Below are 23,658 nucleotides of genomic sequence, written 5' to 3'. Positions count from 1 at the left end.
ACACCTCTGAATCTCTCATTTACCTTGTGTGTCTATTGCTCTATATAGGGACGGTGTCTTACTCTGTTCCACATGGCACACAGCACTGGGCAACATTCATGATATGACCAAAACTGGCATCTAATAATTCTATTGTGCTTACCATTTAGAAAGCACTTGTTTATAATAAGTAATTCATGTGAAATTAAGTGGTTAGATGTTAAAATATGAATAAGTAGACTGGAAAAGGTTAGGCAACCCACTGAAGTTCATAGGTAAGGAAAAACTTCCCAGTTTTTATCCTGCTGAGCTATGGAGGCTCAGGAAATGCTACCGAGTTTACATCTCTTGAACATTCACAGTGTACTGTGGCATATTAAAGCTTTGAGAAGTCCTGGACCAAAGAAAGGTGTTAAATTTTAGGCCCCCAAAGACTTCAAATATACTTAGCCTCTGTCTATCTGTCTGTCTATCTCTATCTCTGTCATCTTTCTTTTTTCTAGAATGTGAGTTATTATCCAAACAAATACTAGCTTTTTAAAATGGGAATTGCTGTAAGTGATGGGCATCAAACTCAAATCTATACTCCTTCTTGCCGTTAACTTACAAGCAGTATTTCATAATGTGAAGTGCATTGAGAAAAAATAGCCTCAATTTTCTCATAGCTAAAAAGAAATGGGGTGTTCAGAATAGCTTGTTTCCACCCAAAAGCTCTCTATGTGGAGAAGTTGTCTGTGTCTCTTCTTATACTTCAGCCAAACTGACTGTCTTCCAGAAACAGTCCAATATGAAAATTCCCATTTCCTCCTTGTTCCTGTGACTCTCCCGGGGAATCCAAGAGGAATGGCAACAGTGCTGGGAGCGCCCTCTCTCCTCCGTGCACTGGGTGTGTGCAGGCCATTCACCAAACTCGCTTTGATGATTCCTCTCTCCTTCGTTTTATCATGTGTTCAGAATGTCTTTGTGAATTCAGTTAGAGATCTGCTGTGAGGCATCTGTCAAAACTCTCAGCTGTATGGCTAGAACTCACAAGATGTACTCACAAGATGTTCAGTGTATACACTGAAAAGTTAAACGTTCTCTGAAAATGGACAGAAGAGCAAGAGAGGATTCCGGATCACGTGACTTGTCTATCGGATGGCATCTATAATGATGAGAAGTCCTTTATCCCATAGGGTGGGAACATAGAGGAGCCCTCCATCACTGGGCGAAACATTTCTGAGCCACCAGGTTCCTCACAGCAGCCTTTACATCCTTGTTCCTGAGGCTGTAGATGATGGGGTTGAGCATGGGGATCACCAACCCATAAAAGAGGGGGATGAGCTTGTCTGAAAGGTCTTGTTTGTCTGCCCCCAGGGGATCCTTAGACTTGGGCTTCCCGTACATGAAAAATAAGGTCCCATAGAAGATGACCACCACAGTGAAGTGGGCAGAGCAGGTGGAGAAGGCCTTTCTCCTCCCCTCAGCTGAGGGGATCCTCAGGATGGTAACAATGATGAACACATAAGAGATGGAGATGAAGAGAACTGGAGCCCCCAGGAAGATCACGTTGGTCACCCCCATGCTGATCACATTGATGGAGATGTCAGCACAGGCCAACTTCAGGACAGCCAGGATTTCACAGGTGAAGTGGTTGATGACATTGTCCCCACAGAAAGGCAGCTGAATTGTCAAAGACGTGTGTACCACAGAAGCCGTACCACCAATAGCCCAGGAGCTGACAGCCATGGGCACATAGGCAGCCTTGCTCATGACCACGGGGTACCTCAGGGGGTTACAGATGGCCACATAACGATCAAATGCCATCATGCCCAGAAGCACACACTCTGTCCCTGCCATAGCAAAGGAGAGAAACATCTGCACGGCACAGGCTGAGAAGGAGATGGTTTTCCTGGGATTGAGGAAGCCATCTAGGAATAGAGGGACTGAGGAGGTTGTGTAGCAGATGTCCAGGAAGGAGAGGTTCCCCAGGAAGAAGTACATGGGTGTGTGCAGGCGGGAGTCAAGGACGGTCACCAGGATGAGGACCCCATTGCCCAGTAAGATCACCAGGTACATCAGGAGGATGAGCACAAAGAACATTTTCTCCAGTTTAGGGTGTGCTGAGAGGCCCAGAAGAATGAACCCCGCCACAGGGGAGGACCAATTGCCTTTTTCCATGAGCAATCCCTTCTGTCATCAGCCAAGGACAAACACAGCAAAGGCTTTCTTGAGAAAAGTCTCAGGCATTTGGTACACCATCACTGTGTGCTACAGAACAGGACAACATAGGTGCATAAGAGATAATCAGTAGGAGTGGGGTTAGATCTTAGATGGGGGACGGTCAGGGCTGGAAGAGGGCTTACAAATACTGTACTGAGGCCCAGAGAGGGGAAGTGACCCATCCAAGTCTTCGGGGCAAGGTGGTGATAGAGACAGGACCTGAGCCCAGCAGAGGTAATCCCCAGTCAAGAAGGGCTTTTCCTCTGCTCTATGATGAACATGGGAAAATGCTGTAAGTTACTTCTTTTTGATGTAAATGCATATAAATTTCATTTAATCTGGGCTTTCCTAGATTCTTAGAGAGGGGAATACCCAAGCTGATCCTATTCTTACAACTACAAAAATTTCAAGCCTTGTTAAACGTTGATTACATTTGGAAGGAACTTGTTAAAAGAGTGTTAATCTGGGGCACCTGGGTGGCAAAGTGCGTTACAGTCTCTGCCTTTAGGTCAGGTCATATTCAGGGTTCTTGGATGGATCTCTGCTTGGATGGAGCCTGCTTCCCCCTCTTTCTCTGCCTGCCTCTCTGCCTACTTATGATCTCTGTCAAATAAATAAATAAATAAAATCTTAAAAAAAAAATACTCCCCATCCAGATAGAATGTTCAGCCATAAGACGGATCCTTCCTTAGTCCGCCCACCCTCAGCAACAGACTTGCCTATTGCCAGAATTAGGATCTGTCTATACTTTTTTTTTTTTTAAAGATTTTATTTATTTGCTTGACAGATAGAGAGCACAAGTAGGCAGAGAGGCAGGCAGAGAGAGATGAAAAAGCAGGCTCCCTGCTGACCAGAGCCTGATTCAGGGCTCAATCCCAGAACCCTGGGACCATGACCTGAGCCAAAGGCAGAGGCTTTAACCCACTGAGCCACCCAGGCACCCCAGGATCTGCCTATTCTAATACATATTAAAGGCAGTATGTGGGGGGAATTTCCCTCACGGGGAAGAATTCATGAAGGCCACAGAAGGAGTAATTGGAGTGAGTGAACCCACACTATGGGATGACAGCCATGCAGCTTACTGACCAGTTAACCCAGTTCTTAATAACTGGGCAGACTGTAAGTTATCAGACAGCAGGATGTATGGCATTAGCATCTAATCCCTGCTCATTAGAGTTTGGTGAACTCTTAGCCAAGGGTGTCTAAGGAATGGCTTTTCTTTGTCCTTTTATATTTATACTGTATTCTTGTGTAATATTCTGGCTCTCTGCCTCCATTCTTGGGTTCCCTGCAAGCAACTAGCTTATGGGAAGACTTGCATGCCCTTGGGTGGAGGATTTACAGACTCTCAGCTACCGTTGCCAGACTCTGTATTCAGAATTCTCATTTGTAATATTTCTATAGCTCTTTCTTAATTGCAGTGGTGTGTACACACACGTGTGTGTGTGTGTGTGTGTGTGTGTGTGTGTGTGTGTAGGCATGGGCAAAGGGTAGACGACCAGTGGTTAATATTGATGAACATCTATTCTGTGCCATATTCCTTGAAGCAAGCCTGGAGAAGACACTGTCATTCAGGTGTCATAAGTAAACTTAAGCAAAGCTCAGAGGAGCCAAAGATTTGGTTCTTAGGATTGAACGCCATTGCCGGGGTTGGATCACAGGCCCCCAGTCTGGGTACTTCCCACCAAATAGCTGCCGCACTGTCTTGCACAGATGTTGTAGAGAGTCTGTCTCTGCAGTATAGCTCTGGGTGCTCTGTCTCAGAGACCAGCCTGCTCTTGCTTCAGTCATGGTTGGAGTTTATGTGAGAACTCTGTCAGGCAGAGTGACTCCCACCCTGCACTGAGCCCAGAGCTGTGGGGCCAGCCCCCGCTGGTCCATATCCATGGATATGGATATTCTATGTAGCTTGAGCAAGTCCCCAGGCCTCGGTTTCCCCATGTGCATCACAAAAAGGCTGAACAGTTTTCCTTCCAGGGCATCCCAACTCTGTCATGGAGTGCCCAGTGCTGTCCTCACCAGGCAGGGAGCAGTCTTGGGTGAAGGTTAAGGACCCTTCCTTGGGGTGAGAGTGTGTGTGTGTGTGTGAAGAGGTGATCTGAATGCTTGTTTTCCATCAGGATATGGCCAGCAGGAAATAGTGCCGTGTCAGGCTTTGGAGGAGACTCAGGATGGAAGAGAACAGAGAGCTTTGACCCCTACAGCCCAGGTAGACTGGAGTCAGCCTGTGAGAGCAGGAAAGGAAGGGAAGCTCTTACCTTCGTGGCTGCATCCTACAGGTGGGACACCACGATAGGGCTTGCTTGTGACAAGTAGATCCCTACTTATCTCTGGAGGCAGCAGGCAGCTGAGAAAAGGAATGCAGTCCAGAGCCCCATGCATTGTCATGCCACCTCTGCGGAGAGCAGCTTGTGTAGAAAAACAAAAAAGCTGGGAAATGCACATAACTCAATATTTCAACCTCTGGAAGAAAATTGTGAATGCTCAATGAAGTGGAAGGCCAGTATCTCTCAATGGAAGCCTTCATAACTGTCTGCCAATAAATGCCTAATGGTGCCATTTCATCTAATGGAATATTAGACATTTAATTTACATTTATAATTTTTACACTAGCACATCATTACACTTTAAAGATAAAAGTGAGAATGCAAAATCGTACATACAATTTTGATCTCAGTTAGGTAAACAGTATATGTGGATAAAAGTGATTGAAAGAAGTTATAACAAAATCAGTTGGGAAAGGGATTCTGCTTTGTAACTCTTGAATACTATCAGATTATGTAATAAATTACAGGCAGAAATTACTTTGTGTTCAGGCAAAAAAATTCTCAGTAAGGTAATCCCCCTTACCAATATTGTGCTTCCAAAATTTCAGTTCTGGCCGCCCCCCGCAGTACCCCAGCTGTGGTTTGGAGCAGAAGATAGCGTTTCTGACCTGTGGTCATGAGGTTAAGGTTAGCCTTCTGTTGCATCTCAATGTCTAGGTCACTTACCTCACTGTGGCTCATCATGTGGCCATTTTTCATCTTGCATTGTCACAGGAAGAAAGGGAGTCCAGTATAATAAGACACTGTGAGAGAGAGACCACAGTCATTTAACTTTATAATGTGATGTTGCTATAATTGTTGTATGATATTATTGGTTATTGTTAACCTCTCACTGTGTCAGATTTGTAAATTAAATGGTATCACAGGTGTGTGTGTATAGGAAGTACTATCTGTGGTTTGAGGCGTCCACTGGGGGTCCTGGGAGGCATCCCCATGAATAAGGGGTAGAAAGAAAGTGAGGAGAACAGAACTAGCCACAGACTGGGCATCACAGACAGGGATGGGTCCCAGCTTGCCTGTCTGCTCACCCTGTGACCCCATGAAAGGCTCAGTCTTCTGGGAAATCTCAGCAGGATGGGGTAGAAATCTGGCTGCCTTCTTGCCAGGACTCTGGGCTCCTCTCAGGGAGGATGCAATAGCAGTGTCAGGGCAGGGCTGGGTCAGTGGTGAGCGTAGAGCAGGAGGGACTGCCTGGGCTTAGCCTCAGCTGCTCCTCCCTGCTCCAGCATCAGCTGCTCACAGCTGGCTGTAGCTGGAAGGTGTTTGGAGCAGAGGCAGGGGGAGGAGGAAAGTCCATCTTTGGAAAATGCTCTGCAAAAGTCATGGCCACCAAGCTTGTCCCTATCACAGCCCAGCACTACCCACCTGCATCCTGTTTGCAGCCACTTCTCGAGTCTTCTGATCTCAGAGCCAATTCTCAGCTCCTCACTGTGCCCTGGCCCAGACCCTGGATCCCAGCGAAGGACCCCAGACACTCTCCTGCTGGAGTTCTTTCACCTCTGAGACCCTGTGTCTTCTTTTTCCCATACAGCTCTGTGGAAACTCTAGCCTCTGGTGGGGTTTCTCTCACATCCCTCCTCCTAGATGTGCAGGCTAACTGGGTGTCTCAGCTACAGACTCTTCATAGAGAGGACCTGTCATCCTGGTCTGAACCCCATAAATCCCACAGGTACATCTTCCCCAGCAGTGAAAGGAGTCCTCAAGAAGCAGCTGTGAACTCCTACAGGGACCCTGTTGGTCCCAGAAGCAATTTAAAGTTTGGAATGTCAAATGTGCACAGGGTACAGGCCCTATACATACCTGGGGTCTCCAGGGACCATCTCCCTGTCCCAATTAGAGATAACGACTGGGACACGGTCACCTGGAGATGGAGAAGAGTGTATAGCAGATGCTGGTTTCCTCCTGAGCTTTCCCTGGGCTCCCAGAGAAGCCAGTGCTCCATTCAGAGTCAGAGTATGCTGTCCCCCTGCTGAGTCCTAGACATCCAGAATGGGGAGGCAGGACACATGTCTCACAACACCAGTAGCAGAACTGGCTGCACTGAGTGAGGTGCTCCCATGTGCCAGGCACTGTGACAGACACTTCACAAATCTTCATTTTAACATTTCCTCCACTTCCTCACCAGCACATGTTATTTCTTGCCATATTGATCTCGGCATTCTAACTTGCGTGAGATGGTATCTCATTTTGAGTTTAATTTGCATTTCCCTGATGATAGTGATGTTTCTTTTAGCCCTCTGTAGGTCATCTTTGGAGACATGTCTATTCAGATCCTCTGCCCATTTTTTATTAGATTATTTGTTTTCTTGGTGTTGAGTTGTATGTTTTATTTATATATTTTGGATACTATCCAAATACATTGTTCACAATTATCTTCTCTCATTCAGTAGGTTGCCTTTTCGTTTAGGTGATGGTTTCTCTCACTGTGCGAAAGCTTTTTAGTTTGATGAAGTCCAAGAGTTTATTTTTGCCTTTGTTTTCCTTGTCTGAGGAGATCTATCCTGAAAAATGTTGTTGAGGCTGATGTGTAAGAGGCTGTTGCCTATGTCTTCTCTTAGGAGTTTTATGGTCAGGTCCTACCTGTTGGTCTTTACTCCACTTTTATTTCACATCTGTGTAAGACAAAAGAAAGTAGTTCAGTTTTTATTCTTTTGCATGTTGTTCTCCAGGTTTTTCAATACGATTTACTGAAGAGACTGTCCATTGTGTATTCTTGTCTCCTTTGTTATAGACTAATTGATGAGATAAGCATGGGTTTATTTCTGGTGGTTATCCTGTTCCTCTGATCAATGTGTCTATTTTTGTATCAGCATCCAAGTGTTTTGATTACTATAGTTTTGTAGTATAGCTTGAAAAGTACCATTATGCCCCAGCTTCTTATTCCAGGGAACAGAATTTGAAAGGTTAAAGAATTTACCAAAGGCCACATCTTTTGTGAATGACAGAGCTGGATTTCAGTCTCAATCCATCTGATTCTGTTTATCACCAATGATTTCCTCCTCCTCCTCAATTCATCTTTGTGATTATCATTCCATTAGGAGGTGTTTCTTGTACCCAAATCAAAATTTAAAAGATATAAATGAATATAGAATAAAAATTAATTTCCTTTCTTGTCACATAATTATGTTCCTTCAAGGCAATCAATGTTAGCAATTTCCTTATTTTTTTTTCCACCAGGGATATTCTATGGATATTGTTGAGTGAGAAAAACAAGATATTAAGACAGTGACAAATTTTGCACAACAGTGCTCTTTTTAAAAAATTTATTTTCAGCATAACAGTATTCATTATTTTTGCACCACACCCAGTGCTCCATGCAATCCGTGCCCTCTCTAATACCCACCACCTGGTTCCCCCAACCTCCCACCCCCCACGGCTTCAAACCCCTCAGATTGTTTTTCAGAGTCCATAGTCTCTCATGGTTCACCTCCCCTTCCAATTTCCCTCAACTCCCTTCTCCTCTCTAAGTCCCCTTGTCCTCCATGCTATTCGTTATGCTCCACAAACAAGTGAAACCATATGATAATTGACTCTTTCTGCTTGACTTACTTCACTCAGTACAATCTCTTCCAGTCCCGTCCATGTTGCTACAAAAGTTGGGTATTCATCCTTTCTGATGGAGGCATAATACTCCATAGTGTATATGGACCACATCTTCCTTATCCATTCATCCGTTGAAGGGCATCTTGGTTCTTTCCACAGTTTGGTGACCGTGGCCGTTGCTGCTATAAACATTGGGGTACAGATGGCCCTTCTTTTCATGACATCTGTATCTTTGGGGTAAATGCCCAGGAGTGCAATTACAGGGTCATAGGGAAGCTCTATTTTTAATTTCTTGAGGAATCTCCACACTGTTCTCCAAAGAGGCTGCACCAACTTGCATTCCCACCCACAGTGTAAGAGGGTTCCCCTTTCTCCACATCCCCTCCAACACATGTTGTTTCCGGTCTTGCTAATTTTGGCCATTCTAACTGGTGTAAGGTGATATCTCAATGTGGTTTTAATTTCAATCTCCCTGATTGCTAGTGATGATAAACATTTTTTTCATGTGTCTGATTTTTAATATCTTGATTTTCTCACTGAACAATATATCTTGGGTATATTTACCTGGGAAAAAGATGTGTAATACTGCCCATTTTTAAAAAGTATTTATTTATTCATTTACTTGAGAGAGAGAGAGAGAGAGAGAGGGAGAAAGAGAGAGACATTGAGTAAGGGGATGGGCAGAGGAAGAGGGAGAAGCAGACTTCTACTGAACAGGGAGCCTCATTCAGGGCTTCTCCCCAGGACCCTGAGCTCATGATTTGAGCCCAAGGTATATGCTCAACCATCTGAGCCAGACAATATCCTGTCTTGTTCTTTTAAATGGTGGAATATATTCCATTTAAGTTTGTGCCATCATTTAATTAATCAGTCTAATAGTGATGGACATTTAGATCTTCCAAACTTCTGCAATCTTATGCTGTTATAATTAATGCTACAACAAATTTCCTTATGAATTAATAATTTAGCACTTCGTCAAAATACACCTGTTTCTGTACATTTGTAATTTTGTTAGGTATTGACAAATATACACATTCCTGTCATTAGCATGTCTGAACATGTCTGTTTTCCACACTCTGCTAACATAGTAGTTTAGTCTCAAGAACTAGTTTTGGTCTTTGCCAATCTGAAAGGTGAGAAGTGGTGTCACATATTTAATACTTTAGGAATTTAACATGTGAAAAGTAGCACAGATATGTAAATGCATATGAAAGTACATCAAACTCATAGATTTAATTTGAAGACTAATAAAGTAACAATCTTCTAATTTAAGGAGTAGAACATTGCTAGTAACTTGGAAGCTCCCTGGATATTCCTGCCCAATCTATCCTCTCCTGCCAGAGAGAACCACATTGCTGATGAGTTTTAATCATTTCCTTGCTTTTCTTGAGTTTTATGACCAATGTATACATCCTTCAACAGCGTAGTCTAGGCTTTCCTCTCTCTAAACTCAATATAGGGATGCCTGGGTGGCTTAGTTGGTTAAGCCTCTGCTTTTGGCTCAGGTCATGAGCCCAGGGTCCTGGGATGGAGTCCTGTATGGATCTCCTGGCTCAGCAGGGAGCCTGCTTCTCCCTGTGCCTGCAGCTCCCCTTGCTTGTGTTCCAGTTCTCTCTAACAAATATATAAAAAAAATCTTAAAAAAAAAAAAAACAAACAAATCCTCAATGTCAGTTGAATCTTTATAGGTTTTTTTCTGTCTTGATTCCTTAGTCAATATTATGTTTGCTAGACTCATTAACATTTACGAGTATGGCTGAATTCATTAATTTATATTGCTAAATTCCATTATATGAATGTAGCACAGTTTATTTATACATTCTACATTGATGTAGAATGTATAAATAAATGTATAGCAGTTGAATGCTGCTATAAATGTTTTATACATTTCTCCTTGGTACACGTATTTCCAACTGTCCTGTTTGCGTTTGTGTCCAACCCTTTCTCCAGTGATGTGTAATACATCATGTGTGTTATATATCAAATCTCCAAACATGCATGTGTCCATTTCTGGGATTTCTCTTCTTTTTAAAAATTATATTTTATTTAATTCAACTAATAACAGATACTGTATTATTAGTTTCAGAGGTAGAGTTCAGGGATTCATCAGTTGCATATAATACCCAGCTCTCATTACACCAGATGCCCTCCTTAATGCCCATTACCCAGTTACCCCATCCCTCAACCCACCTCCCCTTTTATAACCCTCAGTTTGTTTCCTATAGATAAGACTTTCTTATGGTTTGTCTCCCTCTCTGTTTTTGTCTTATTTTATTTTTCCCTCCTTTCTTCTATGAGCCTGTGTTTTGTTTCTTAAAATCCACATGTAGTTGGACGCCTGGGTGGCTCAGTGGGTTAATATTCTGCCTTCAGCTCGGGTTGTGATCTCATGGTCCTGGGATCGAGCCCCACATCGGGCTCTCTGCTCGGTGGGGGGCCTGCTTCCTCCTCTCTGCCTGTGTCTCTGCCTACTTGTGATCCCTGTCTGTCAAATAAATGAATAAAATCTTAAAAAAAAAATACACATGTAGTGAAGTCATAGGATAGTTGTCTTTTCTGATTGGCTTATTTCACTTAGGATAATACCCTCTAGTTCCATCCATATTATTGCAAATGGTAAGATTTCCTTTTTTGATAGCTGAGAAATATTTCATTGTATGTGGTGTATACATATACATACATACATGTATGTGTGTGTATCTGTTGTGTATATGTATGTGTGTGTGTTTATATATATGTGTATATATATATATGTATATATGTATGTATATATATATCTTCTTTTCCATTCATCTATTGATGGATGTCTGGATACTTTCCATAGTTAGGCTATCATGGACATTGTTGCTATAAATTGGGGTGCAGATACCCCTTTGGATCACTACATTTGTATCTTTAGGGTAAACAGCCAGTGGTGTGATTTGCCGGGTTGTAGGGTAGCTCTATTTTTATCTTTTTGAGGAAGCTCCATGCTATTTTCCAGAGTGGCTGCACCAGCTTGCATTCCCACCAACAGGGTAGGGGGGGTTCCCCTTTCTCCACATCCTCACGAATATCTGTCATTTCCTGACTTGTTAATTTTAGCCATTCTGACTGGTGTGAGGTAGCATGTCACTGTCCTTTTGATCTGTATTTCCCTGATGCTGGGTGATGTTGAGCAGTTTTTCCTGTGTCTGTTGGCCATCTAGTTGTCTTCTTAGCAGAAATGTCTATTCATGTCTTCTGCCCATTTCTTGACAGGATTATTTGTTCTTTGGGTGTTGAGTTTGATAAGTTCTTTATAGATCTTGGATACTAGCCCTTTATCTGAAAAGACATTTGCAATACCTTCTTCCATTCTGTAGGTTGTCTGTTGGTTTGTCGACTGTTTCGTTTGCTGTGCAAAAGCTTTTAATCTTGATGAAGTCTCAGTACATTACTTTTGCTTTAGTTTCCCTTGCCTTAGGGGACATGTCTAGCAAGAAGTTGCTGCATCTGAGATTGAAGAGGTTGCTGCCTTTGTGTTCTCTTCTAGGATTTTGGTGCATTCTTGTCTTACGTTCGGGTCTTTCATTCGTTTTGAGTTTATTTTGTGTATGGTGTAAGAAAATGGTCCAGTTTCATTCTTCTCCATGTGGCTGTCCAGTTTTCCCAACACCATTTGTGGAACAGACTGTTTTTATTTCCGCTGGACTTTCCTTCCTGCTTTGTCGAAGATTAGTTGACAGTAGAATTGAGGGTCCATTTCTGGGTTCTCCATTCTGTTGCACTGATCTATGTGTCTGTTTTTGTGCCAGTAGCATACTGTCTTGAGGATTACAGCTTTGTAATAAGCTTGAAGTCCAGAATTGTAAGGCTACCAGCTTTGGTTTCCTTTTCCAACATTCCTCTGGCTCTTCGGGGTCTTTCCGTACAAATTGTAGGATTATTTGTTCCAGCTCTGTGGAAAATGGTGATGGTATATTTTTTTTATCCTTTTTTTAAATTAATTTTTTATTTTTTACAAACATATATTTTTATCCCCAGGGGTACAGGTCTGTGAATCGCCAGGTTTACACACTTCACAGCACTCACCAAAGCACATACCCTCCCCAATGTCCATAATCCCACCCCCTTCTCCCAAACCCCCTCCCCCCAGCAACCCTCAGTTTGTTTTGTGAGATTAAGAGTCACTTATGGTTTGTCTCCCTCCCAATCCCATCTTGTTTCATTGATTCTTCTCCTACCCACTTAAGCCCCCATGTTGCATCACCACTTCCTCATATCAGGGAGATCATATGATAGTTGTCTTTCTCTGCTTGACTTATTTCGCTAAGCATGATACGCTCTAGTTCCATCCATGTTGTCGCAAATGGCAAGATTTCATTTCTTTTGATGGCTGCATAGTATTCCATTGTGTATATATACTACATCTTCTTGATCCATTCATCTGTTGATGGACATCTAGGTTCTTTCCATAGTTTGGCTATTGTGGACATTGCTGCTATAAACATTCGGGTGCACGTGCCCCTTTGGATCACTACGTTTGTATCTTTAGGGTAAATACCCAATAGTGCAATTGCTGGGTCATAGGGCAGTTCTATTTTCAACATTTTGAGGAACCTCCATGCTGTTTTCCAGAGTGGCTGCACCAGCTTGCATTCCCACCAACAGTGGAGGAGGGTTCCCCTTTCTCCGCATCCTCGCCAGCATCTGTCATTTCCTGACTTGTTGATTTTAGCCATTCTGACTGGTGGGTGGTGATATCTCATTGTGGTTTTGATTTGTATTTCCCTGATGCCGAGTGATATGGAGCACTTTTTCATGTGTCTGTTGGCCATCTGGATGTCTTCTTTGCAGAAATGTCTGTTCATGTCCTCTGCCCATTTCTTGATTGGATTATTTGCTCTTTGGGTGTTGAGTTTGCTAAGTTCTTTATAGATTCTGGACACTAGTCCTTTATCTGATATGTCGTTTGCAAATATCTTCTCCCATTCTGTCAGTTGTCTTTTGATTTTGTTAACTGTTTCCTTTGCTGTGCAAAAGCTTTTGATCTTGATGAAATCCCAATAGTTCATTTTGGTGATGGTATTTTGATGGGGATTGCACTGTATGTGTAAATTGGCCTGGGTAGCATGGACATTTTTTTTAAAAAGATTATTTATTTATTTATTTGACAGAGAGAGAGATCACAAGTAGGCAGAGAGGCAGGCAGAGAGAGGAGAGGAGGAAGCAGGCTCCCTGCTGAGCAGAGAGCCCGATGCGGGACTCGATCTCAGGACCCTGAGATCATAATCTGAGCCGAAGGCAGTGGCTTAACCCACTGAGCCACCCATTTGCCCTAGCATGGACATTTTAACAATATTTGTTCTTCCCATACGTGAGCATGGAATGTTTTTCCATTTCTTTGTGTCTTCCTCAATTTCTTTCATGAGTGTTCGATAGTTTTCAGAGTACAAGTCCTTTCCCTCTTTGGTTAGGTTTATTCCTAGGTTTCTTAAGGTTTTGGGGGACAATTGTAAATGGGATTGATTCTTTGATTTCTCTTTCCTCTGTCTCATTGTTGCTGTATAGAAAAGCAACTGATTTCTGTGCACTGATTTTTATACCCTCCACCTTGCTTAATTCCTATATGAGACCTAGCAGTTTGTGGGTAGACGCTTTTGGGTTTTCCATATCGAGTGTCATGTCATCTGTGAAGAGTGAGAGTTTGACTTCTTTGACTAGAAGCGTTTTATTCCTTTTTGTTGTCTGATTGCTGAGGCTGGGTATTCTCGCACTCTGTTGAACAGCAGTGGTGAGACTAGTCGTCCCTGTCCTGTTCCTTAGGGGAAAAGCTCTCAGTTTTTTCCCATTGAGAATGATATTCCCTGTGGATTTTTCATACATGGCTTTTATGATAATGATTTTCCCTCTATTCCTACACTGCGGAGAGTTTTAATCAAGAAAAGATGCTGTATTTTGTCAAATGTTTTTTGTGCATTAGTTGAGAGGATCATATGGTTCTTGTCCTTTCTGTTCTTAGTGTGATGTATGGTATCTCTGTTCTTTTCCATTGGTTTATTTGTCTGTTGCTGTGTTGATGTTATGCTGCCCCAATCAATATTGCTTTATAGTATACTTTGATATCTCGTAGGGTATGTCCCTTTATCCCCACCCAGTACATCTTCAAATGTCTCTGGGCTGTTTTTAGTCCTTTGTTCTTCTGTATACATTATGGAGCCTACTTCTTAAATTGTAGAATAGTTATTTTGGGGGTTGAAAATTGGCATTACATTGAATCTGTCGATGAATTTGAGGAGAACTAATATCTCCATAGTGAATTTCCTGGCCCATGAATAGGAAACATTACTCTATTTTAGTATCATTTAAAATATATATTAATATATTAAATTAACACATATTAATTTGATATAAAATTATATAATAATATAATATATATTAAAACATATGCTAAAGTTTGTATTATATATAATTCTATACTAAAATTCATAGTTAAATATCTAAACATGCATGCTTATATTTAAATATATAAACATGTACATTTATATTTCTTCACATGTTGTAAAATTTTATAAACTGTTACTGGAATGTGGAAATGCAATATGTTTTTTTGTACATTGATTTAGTGTTGAGGAACACTCTTTCCAATATTTGTAATGTATCTCAAAGGTATTTAGATTTTGTATATTATAGGCAATAATAACACCAGTGAATAATGACAACTTTCGTCTCCCTTCAAATTTGATAGGCTTGTCTCTTTTCTTGCCCTACTGCCCTGTCTGGGACCTCCAGTTCAATGCTGAAAGTTTTTGTTTTTGTTTTGTTTTGTTTTGAACATGGCTTGGTCTTGTTTGAAATGCTCTGATTTCACCTATTTGGGTAATTACGTTCATCATCTGTTGTCTGTGACCATGTGGGATGTTTGATTTGGTCATGTCAGTAAAGACGTTCATTGGAGGCTGTAATCTCTTGAAGATTTTAGGGGTCATCCTAATGTGAGATAAATGGTTATGAGTCGTAATAAGGCAGGAAGTGATCAGCGTATAAGCAGAACTGTGAAAGCCTCCATTTGTCAGTGGTCTGTTCTAGACTCTTTGGTTACCTCCAAAAGCATGGACTGAGTTGAAGGGTGGTTTTCTTTGCTTCTGAGACCTTTAGATCAGGGAGCGTTCATGTTTGCCTCAGGGCTTGGACCTTCCCTCCCAACTAAGAGTTGGGGCTGCTCTAAGGATGGGGAAGTGGATGCAGAATGGCTCTTCCCACCTGCTGGCAAGGGGGAGAAGGGCTTTGAATGAGGCACTTGGAGGATAGTTAAGTGTCCTGAGGCTTACATTCTGGACTTTTGCTTCTTCAAAATGAAAATATCTTATGACTTCTCCTGTTAATATATGATCATTGTAAATATATGATACTCACATAGGCTTCTCATACTTCTTATATATTTTCCATAGGTATTGTAAAACTTTTCTAACTGCAGTGAATTATATACAGCCCCTCTCGTGTACTGTCTTGTTATTTCTTGTAGTTCTGGCATTTGAGTAAATTTTTTTCAGTTAAAGAACATTTGTTGTTTTTCCTTCTTTTCAATATTTATGTTCCTTGTTGTCCTCATCTCGTCTAATTATCTAGACTGCAAAGTGATGTAGACATTGAAAGCTGGTGACCTCATCCAAGTCACAGACATGCTGCTTGCTGATGTTCTGATACTTTATTTCATGTCAGGGGGGAGTTTCCTCTATTGAAGTGTGCCACTTTCCTTTTTTTTTTTAATTTTTAAGATTTTGTTTATTTATTTGACAGACAGAGATCACAAATAGGCAGAGAGAGAGAGAGAGAGAGAGAGGAGGAGGAAGCATGCTCTCTGCTCAGCAGAGAGCCCGATGTGGGGGTCGATCCCAGGACTCTGAGATCATGACCCGAGCTGAAGGCAGAAGCTTTAGCCCACCGAGCCACCCAGGTGCCCCTGAAGTGTGCTCCTTTTAAAAAGTCAGAAATCAATGTTAAGTTTTATCAAGTGACTTATCAACATCTGTTCATGAGATTACTTTTTCCTCTTGAATCTATTAATAAAATGGTTGCAATAGATCTCCTAATCTATCCTAATGTTAGAAACCTTGAAGTCCCTTACAAAACTGGGTATCATGTACCATGTATTTAATATGCATTGATTTAAATCTATTCAGGTTCAGTGTATGACTTTTTCATTTGATCAAGTTTCTTTGCTCATTCATAATCCCATTATTTCAAATGTCTTCATGCTTATACTTGTCTACTGCTATTTCTCTTAAGATTTCCATGAGCATACTTTTTTTTCAATATTCCATTTATCTAAGAGAGAGAGCATGAGAGAGAGGTGACAAGCAGAGTTGGGGCAGAGAGGGAGGGAGAAGCAAACTCTGAGTTGAGTTGTTGAGAGGTGAGCCAGAAACTTGATTCCATCTCAGGACCATGGGATCATGACCTGAGCCAAAGGCATCTGCTAACTGGCTGAACCCCTAGGTGACCCTCAACAAGCACATTAATACTTTTGTTATTTTAGTATCAATGCATTATACTCATATATTATAAGATTCCCTTTCCCACCACATCCTTCTTAAGATGAGACCTTCAATGGGATATAAATATACATCTTTTTCTAAATTTCACAGCTTAATAAAGTCATCTACAATTGTAACTAGAGTTACACCATTACTTTGTTGTCACTGTTTACCTCGATGCATTTCCTCATAATTTCTTCATATATTTGTCTTAGCACATTTGGTATCAGGTGTTCATTAGACTTTTTAAAATTTTATTTTTTCAGTCTTCCAAGAGCCAATGTTTATGCACCACACCCAGTGCTCCATGAAATGCCCTCTTTAATATCCCCCACCAGGCTCACCCAACACCCCACAACCTACCCCTCCAAGACTTTGTTGGTCTTCAGACATTTAGACATGCTCTACTGTGTCTTACTTACCGTATAGGTCCCAGTCCCTCCATTATTTATTTGTAACTATTGTTGGTAGAACTTTGTAAACAAAATCTTTTTGAATAAGGGATAATAGGGCTGTGTGCTGTCTGGGTTTGCACGTACCAACAATGTCTTTTCAAGTGTCATATAGGTGCAATGGTCAGGGTGTGTAGAATTCAAATTCTCAGCCCTTTTCCCTCAGCACTCTGTCAGCCTTGTTCCTCTGGCATCTACATTTAGAGCAGCAGAGAAGCAGGACAGCAGCAGCCAGATTCTTGGTCCTTGTTGGGAAGTACAGTTTTATGCTCTGGAAAACTCTATAGAATTCTTTTGGCATATATGAGAATCAGAACTTACCTTTGGATGGACTGTATATAGGTAGGTCTTTTGGTACAATTCTTGCCTGGTGATTGATGAACATTTTATGAACCAACATGCAGAATTTCTGTTCAGTGAAATCTTTTTCTCCTTTGTTATTTGTCTTTCATCTGTTCTGTTTCTTCTCCTGAATTACTCAATGGATTCCTGTGGTGTACCTTTAATGTCTCCTACCTGTTCTTAATTAGCCAACTTCTCTGTCTTCCTCTCTCTCTCTCTCTCTCTTCTTTTTTCTCTCTCAGCCTTGGAGAGAAACTTAGGTTCTTTTTCTTTTAAAAATTCAGTTTTAAGTATTATTTGTCTACTTTTAAATACTTTCTCCTGGATTTTATTTGACCGACAATGTCAATTTTTGCTCCTAGGACAAATTTTTATCTCCTAGTCACCTTTTCTGCTCCTAGCTTCTCTTTGATCGATGGTTTTTGTTTTTAGTGATCCAATGGCCTCCCAAATCCCACACAGAACCCACTGAGATTTTTCTTCACTGTCTCACCATCTTCCTGCAATAACTCTTTTCCAGGAAAGGCTGTTTGTTTTGATGACTAGTTTATTTCCTCCCTATTGAGGTAAAAGTTCATGTCAGCTCTCGGAAGCTTTCTATCCCACTCATTCTTTTAACTGGACTTCTAGATTGCTCACTATTGGGAAGTGGCTTGGAATTTCTCACAAGTCAGGGGTTTATTCTTAGGTGTCTGCTAGTGAACATCACCTTCCTCTCCCTCTGACTGCCATGTAGGGTTGGGTATTCTTGGGCAGAAAAGCGATTGATGGTCACCAGTTGGCTGCATGCATGGTCGAGCCTGGTCAGGAAGTTAGAATTCATTTGATTCTCCTAAATACATCTCAGTTTCCACATCACTCTGATGGGCTCTGGGAGGTCTCAGCTATCCAGAGACAGAAGTAAGGGGGTGAATAACACTCTCAACAAGGGGAAAGGAAAAAGGCCTGGGTGTTTGACCCTTACATCAGTTTTGCCACCACCTATGCACTCTCCTTTGTGCTCCTGAGGTGTGAATGGTTTTCTGGTGGGGACCATAACTGAGGACAGGAAAAGAGGTCAATTTTGGAGACATGGGAAGAGAACAATTCAAGAAACAGTTTTAGGAATTAATATGAAAATAAGGAGAAAGAAACAATAAGCACAGAGATAAATATTACTCTTGTTTAATATGGAGTAGGATATGTTGAAAGGTCCATGAATCAAGGACCCATCCAAACTTGTTCAAAGAAAGAGGCCAGGGAGCAATTGAATTATAGATCTATAGCCCAGTGATTTTATAAGTTAAAAGTAAAACTTGAAGAGTTATTTTTCCTGGACATCAAATAGCTCAATATTCATCCCAAGGATAGATGAGTATAGGGCTTGACCAACGGTATATACTTGTGTAGAAGTGCTTCTAGAATGGGACAGAAACGTCCTATTAAATGCTTCCTATTCACACAAAGCATTCTGTGTAATCGGATATGCCTCTGTACCTTTGACGAAATTGGCCCTTTATCTTATCCTCTGAGCCCCTCAGGTGAGAGAAACTAGGGAATAGAGATCTATCAGGACCCCTCCACCATCACTGGATGACGTGTTTGCGTAGGACAAGGTTCTTCACAGTGGCCTTCACATCCTTGTTCCTGAGGCTGTAGATGATGGGGTTCAGCATAGGGATCACCACCCCATAGAAGAGGGAGGTGAATTTGTCTGAAACATCCTGCTTGTCTGCCCCCAGTGGGGTCCTTGGATTTGGGCTTTCTGTACACAAAGAGCATAGTTCTGTAGAACCATGAATGTGAGGTAGGCAGAGCAGGTAGAAAAGGCCTTTTTCCTTCTCTGTGCTAGGGTTATCCTCAGGTTGGTAGCAATCATAATCACATAGGAGATGAAAGTGTAGTGAGCTGAAATGCCCAGAAAGATCACATTGGCCACACCATAGTGATCAATCACATTGATGAGATGTCAGTACAGACTAACTTCAGGATAGCCAGGATGTCACAGGTAAAGTGGTTGATGAAGTTGTCCTCACAGGAGGGTAATCCTGTCCCTAAAGATGTTTTCACCATGGCAGTCATGCTTCTGGCTGTCCAGGAGCTGACAGTCATGGGCACATAGGCAGCTTGTTCATCACCAGTAGGTACCTGAGGAGGTTACAGTTGGCCAGATAGAGATCAAATGCCATCATGCCCAGAAGCGCACACTCTGTGGCTCCCATGGGAAAGCAGATAAGCATCTGCACACCTAGGCAGAGAAGGGGATGGTTTTCCTGCAGATTAGGAAGCTGTTGAGAATGAAGGGGCCTGAGGTGGTTGTGCAGTGGATCTACAAGAAGGAGTGGTTCCCAGGGAAGAAGTGCATGATCATGTGCTGGTAGTAGGTAGACACAGTCGCCAGGATGAGGACCCCATTGCCCAGTAGGAGCACTAAATAGATCACGAAGATATGCACAAAGAACATTTGGCATGGTAGGAAGGACTGGCGCTGTGTGGTCTGTAGGGGATTTAGGAGACCAGAATACCTTCACATACAAGAAGGAAAGAGATTGGGTACATCCATGTAGCGGTACTAAACCTAATTAGGAGTGAAGGTAGAAGCTATTGGAGGGTAGAGTTAAGCACATTCGAGGAAGAGTTTGCAAGGGCTGAATGAAAAACCTAGACTCTGGAAGTACTGAATTCTTTGTTACTGGAGATGTCCAAGAAATGACACTTGACTAGGGTCAGGGACATTGGAGAGGAACAGCACGCATCCTGTGCATAGGGTTGAACAAGAAAATCCCTGAAACCTCTTCTAACGATGATATTGCATGGCTCTACTAAGTGTCTGAAGTTTGCTTAAATGGATACTAGATGGCATTTGTGTATTTGAAAGAGCAAGATTATTCCCTACTGGTGCAAAGTAGAAAGTAGTAACAGGACTAACATTAGAATCAGAAATTTTATTAAACAAACACTCATCCTTAGGCAATTCATTCTAAGAAATATAAGAAAATGTAAACATCACTTGATCAAAAACTTCCAAAATCTGTTCTCAAAAAAGAATTCACTTTCCAAATTATCTTTTTATGAAGTCAGCCATATTCAAAGAATTTCATAGAACTTGACATAAAAATGCTTCTATTTAACTGCTGACACCTCTGAATCTCTCATTTACCTTGTGTGTCTATTGCTCTATATAGGGACGGTGTCTTACTCTGTTCCACATGGCACACAGCACTGGGCAACATTCATGATATGACCAAAACTGGCATCTAATAATTCTATTGTGCTTACCATTTAGAAAGCACTTGTTTATAATAAGTAATTCATGTGAAATTAAGTGGTTAGATGTTAAAATATGAATAAGTAGACTGGAAAAGGTTAGGCAACCCACTGAAGTTCATAGGTAAGGAAAAACTTCCCAGTTTTTATCCTGCTGAGCTATGGAGGCTCAGGAAATGCTACCGAGTTTACATCTCTTGAACATTCACAGTGTACTGTGGCATATTAAAGCTTTGAGAAGTCCTGGACCAAAGAAAGGTGTTAAATTTTAGGCCCCCAAAGACTTCAAATATACTTAGCCTCTGTCTATCTGTCTGTCTATCTCTATCTCTGTCATCTTTCTTTTTTCTAGAATGTGAGTTATTATCCAAACAAATACTAGCTTTTTAAAATGGGAATTGCTGTAAGTGATGGGCATCAAACTCAAATCTATACTCCTTCTTGCCGTTAACTTACAAGCAGTATTTCATAATGTGAAGTGCATTGAGAAAAAATAGCCTCAATTTTCTCATAGCTAAAAAGAAATGGGGTGTTCAGAATAGCTTGTTTCCACCCAAAAGCTCTCTATGTGGAGAAGTTGTCTGTGTCTCTTCTTATACTTCAGCCAAACTGACTGTCTTCCAGAAACAGTCCAATATGAAAATTCCCATTTCCTCCTTGTTCCTGTGACTCTCCCGGGGAATCCAAGAGGAATGGCAACAGTGCTGGGAGCGCCCTCTCTCCTCCGTGCACTGGGTGTGTGCAGGCCATTCACCAAACTCGCTTTGATGATTCCTCTCTCCTTCGTTTTATCATGTGTTCAGAATGTCTTTGTGAATTCAGTTAGAGATCTGCTGTGAGGCATCTGTCAAAACTCTCAGCTGTATGGCTAGAACTCACAAGATGTACTCACAAGATGTTCAGTGTATACACTGAAAAGTTAAACGTTCTCTGAAAATGGACAGAAGAGCAAGAGAGGATTCCGGATCACGTGACTTGTCTATCGGATGGCATCTATAATGATGAGAAGTCCTTTATCCCATAGGGTGGGAACATAGAGGAGCCCTCCATCACTGGGCGAAACATTTCTGAGCCACCAGGTTCCTCACAGCAGCCTTTACATCCTTGTTCCTGAGGCTGTAGATGATGGGGTTGAGCATGGGGATCACCAACCCATAAAAGAGGGGGATGAGCTTGTCTGAAAGGTCTTGTTTGTCTGCCCCCAGGGGATCCTTAGACTTGGGCTTCCCGTACATGAAAAATAAGGTCCCATAGAAGATGACCACCACAGTGAAGTGGGCAGAGCAGGTGGAGAAGGCCTTTCTCCTCCCCTCAGCTGAGGGGATCCTCAGGATGGTAACAATGATGAACACATAAGAGATGGAGATGAAGAGAACTGGAGCCCCCAGGAAGATCACGTTGGTCACCCCCATGCTGATCACATTGATGGAGATGTCAGCACAGGCCAACTTCAGGACAGCCAGGATTTCACAGGTGAAGTGGTTGATGACATTGTCCCCACAGAAAGGCAGCTGAATTGTCAAAGACGTGTGTACCACAGAAGCCGTACCACCAATAGCCCAGGAGCTGACAGCCATGGGCACATAGGCAGCCTTGCTCATGACCACGGGGTACCTCAGGGGGTTACAGATGGCCACATAACGATCAAATGCCATCATGCCCAGAAGCACACACTCTGTCCCTGCCATAGCAAAGGAGAGAAACATCTGCACGGCACAGGCTGAGAAGGAGATGGTTTTCCTGGGATTGAGGAAGCCATCTAGGAATAGAGGGACTGAGGAGGTTGTGTAGCAGATGTCCAGGAAGGAGAGGTTCCCCAGGAAGAAGTACATGGGTGTGTGCAGGCGGGAGTCAAGGACGGTCACCAGGATGAGGACCCCATTGCCCAGTAAGATCACCAGGTACATCAGGAGGATGAGCACAAAGAACATTTTCTCCAGTTTAGGGTGTGCTGAGAGGCCCAGAAGAATGAACCCCGCCACAGGGGAGGACCAATTGCCTTTTTCCATGAGCAATCCCTTCTGTCATCAGCCAAGGACAAACACAGCAAAGGCTTTCTTGAGAAAAGTCTCAGGCATTTGGTACACCATCACTGTGTGCTACAGAACAGGACAACATAGGTGCATAAGAGATAATCAGTAGGAGTGGGGTTAGATCTTAGATGGGGGACGGTCAGGGCTGGAAGAGGGCTTACAAATACTGTACTGAGGCCCAGAGAGGGGAAGTGACCCATCCAAGTCTTCGGGGCAAGGTGGTGATAGAGACAGGACCTGAGCCCAGCAGAGGTAATCCCCAGTCAAGAAGGGCTTTTCCTCTGCTCTATGATGAACATGGGAAAATGCTGTAAGTTACTTCTTTTTGATGTAAATGCATATAAATTTCATTTAATCTGGGCTTTCCTAGATTCTTAGAGAGGGGAATACCCAAGCTGATCCTATTCTTACAACTACAAAAATTTCAAGCCTTGTTAAACGTTGATTACATTTGGAAGGAACTTGTTAAAAGAGTGTTAATCTGGGGCACCTGGGTGGCAAAGTGCGTTACAGTCTCTGCCTTTAGGTCAGGTCATATTCAGGGTTCTTGGATGGATCTCTGCTTGGATGGAGCCTGCTTCCCCCTCTTTCTCTGCCTGCCTCTCTGCCTACTTATGATCTCTGTCAAATAAATAAATAAATAAAATCTTAAAAAAAAAATACTCCCCATCCAGATAGAATGTTCAGCCATAAGACGGATCCTTCCTTAGTCCGCCCACCCTCAGCAACAGACTTGCCTATTGCCAGAATTAGGATCTGTCTATACTTTTTTTTTTTTTAAAGATTTTATTTATTTGCTTGACAGATAGAGAGCACAAGTAGGCAGAGAGGCAGGCAGAGAGAGATGAAAAAGCAGGCTCCCTGCTGACCAGAGCCTGATTCAGGGCTCAATCCCAGAACCCTGGGACCATGACCTGAGCCAAAGGCAGAGGCTTTAACCCACTGAGCCACCCAGGCACCCCAGGATCTGCCTATTCTAATACATATTAAAGGCAGTATGTGGGGGGAATTTCCCTCACGGGGAAGAATTCATGAA

The 23,658-nt window shown here is 42.2% G+C and overlaps 2 protein-coding genes and 1 pseudogene across 2 annotated transcripts; all 3 read right to left on the bottom strand.

Annotated features, from left to right (window-relative positions):
* Positions 1-2,209, bottom strand: LOC131812331 (olfactory receptor 2S2-like). Its single transcript, XM_059141692.1, has one exon. It carries the CDS (start codon positions 2,137-2,139, stop codon positions 1,180-1,182), a length of 960 nt encoding a protein of 319 aa, XP_058997675.1. The 5' UTR covers positions 2,140-2,209; the 3' UTR covers positions 1-1,179.
* A 16,699-nt stretch (positions 2,210-18,908) lies between these two features.
* Positions 18,909-19,786, bottom strand: LOC131812119 (olfactory receptor 13C7-like; annotated as a pseudogene).
* Positions 19,787-20,247: 461 nt separating this feature from the next.
* LOC131812329 (olfactory receptor 2S2-like) lies at positions 20,248-22,668 on the bottom strand. The gene has a single exon (XM_059141691.1). It carries the CDS (start codon positions 22,596-22,598, stop codon positions 21,639-21,641), a length of 960 nt encoding a protein of 319 aa, XP_058997674.1. The 5' UTR covers positions 22,599-22,668; the 3' UTR covers positions 20,248-21,638.
* Positions 22,669-23,658: the final 990 nt, after the last annotated feature.

The sequence above is a fragment of the Mustela lutreola genome, chromosome 12, assembly GCF_030435805.1.
Source record: "Mustela lutreola isolate mMusLut2 chromosome 12, mMusLut2.pri, whole genome shotgun sequence".
Classification (NCBI taxonomy): Eukaryota; Metazoa; Chordata; class Mammalia; order Carnivora; family Mustelidae; genus Mustela; species Mustela lutreola.
This window is presented reverse-complemented; position numbering and strand designations above follow the sequence as displayed.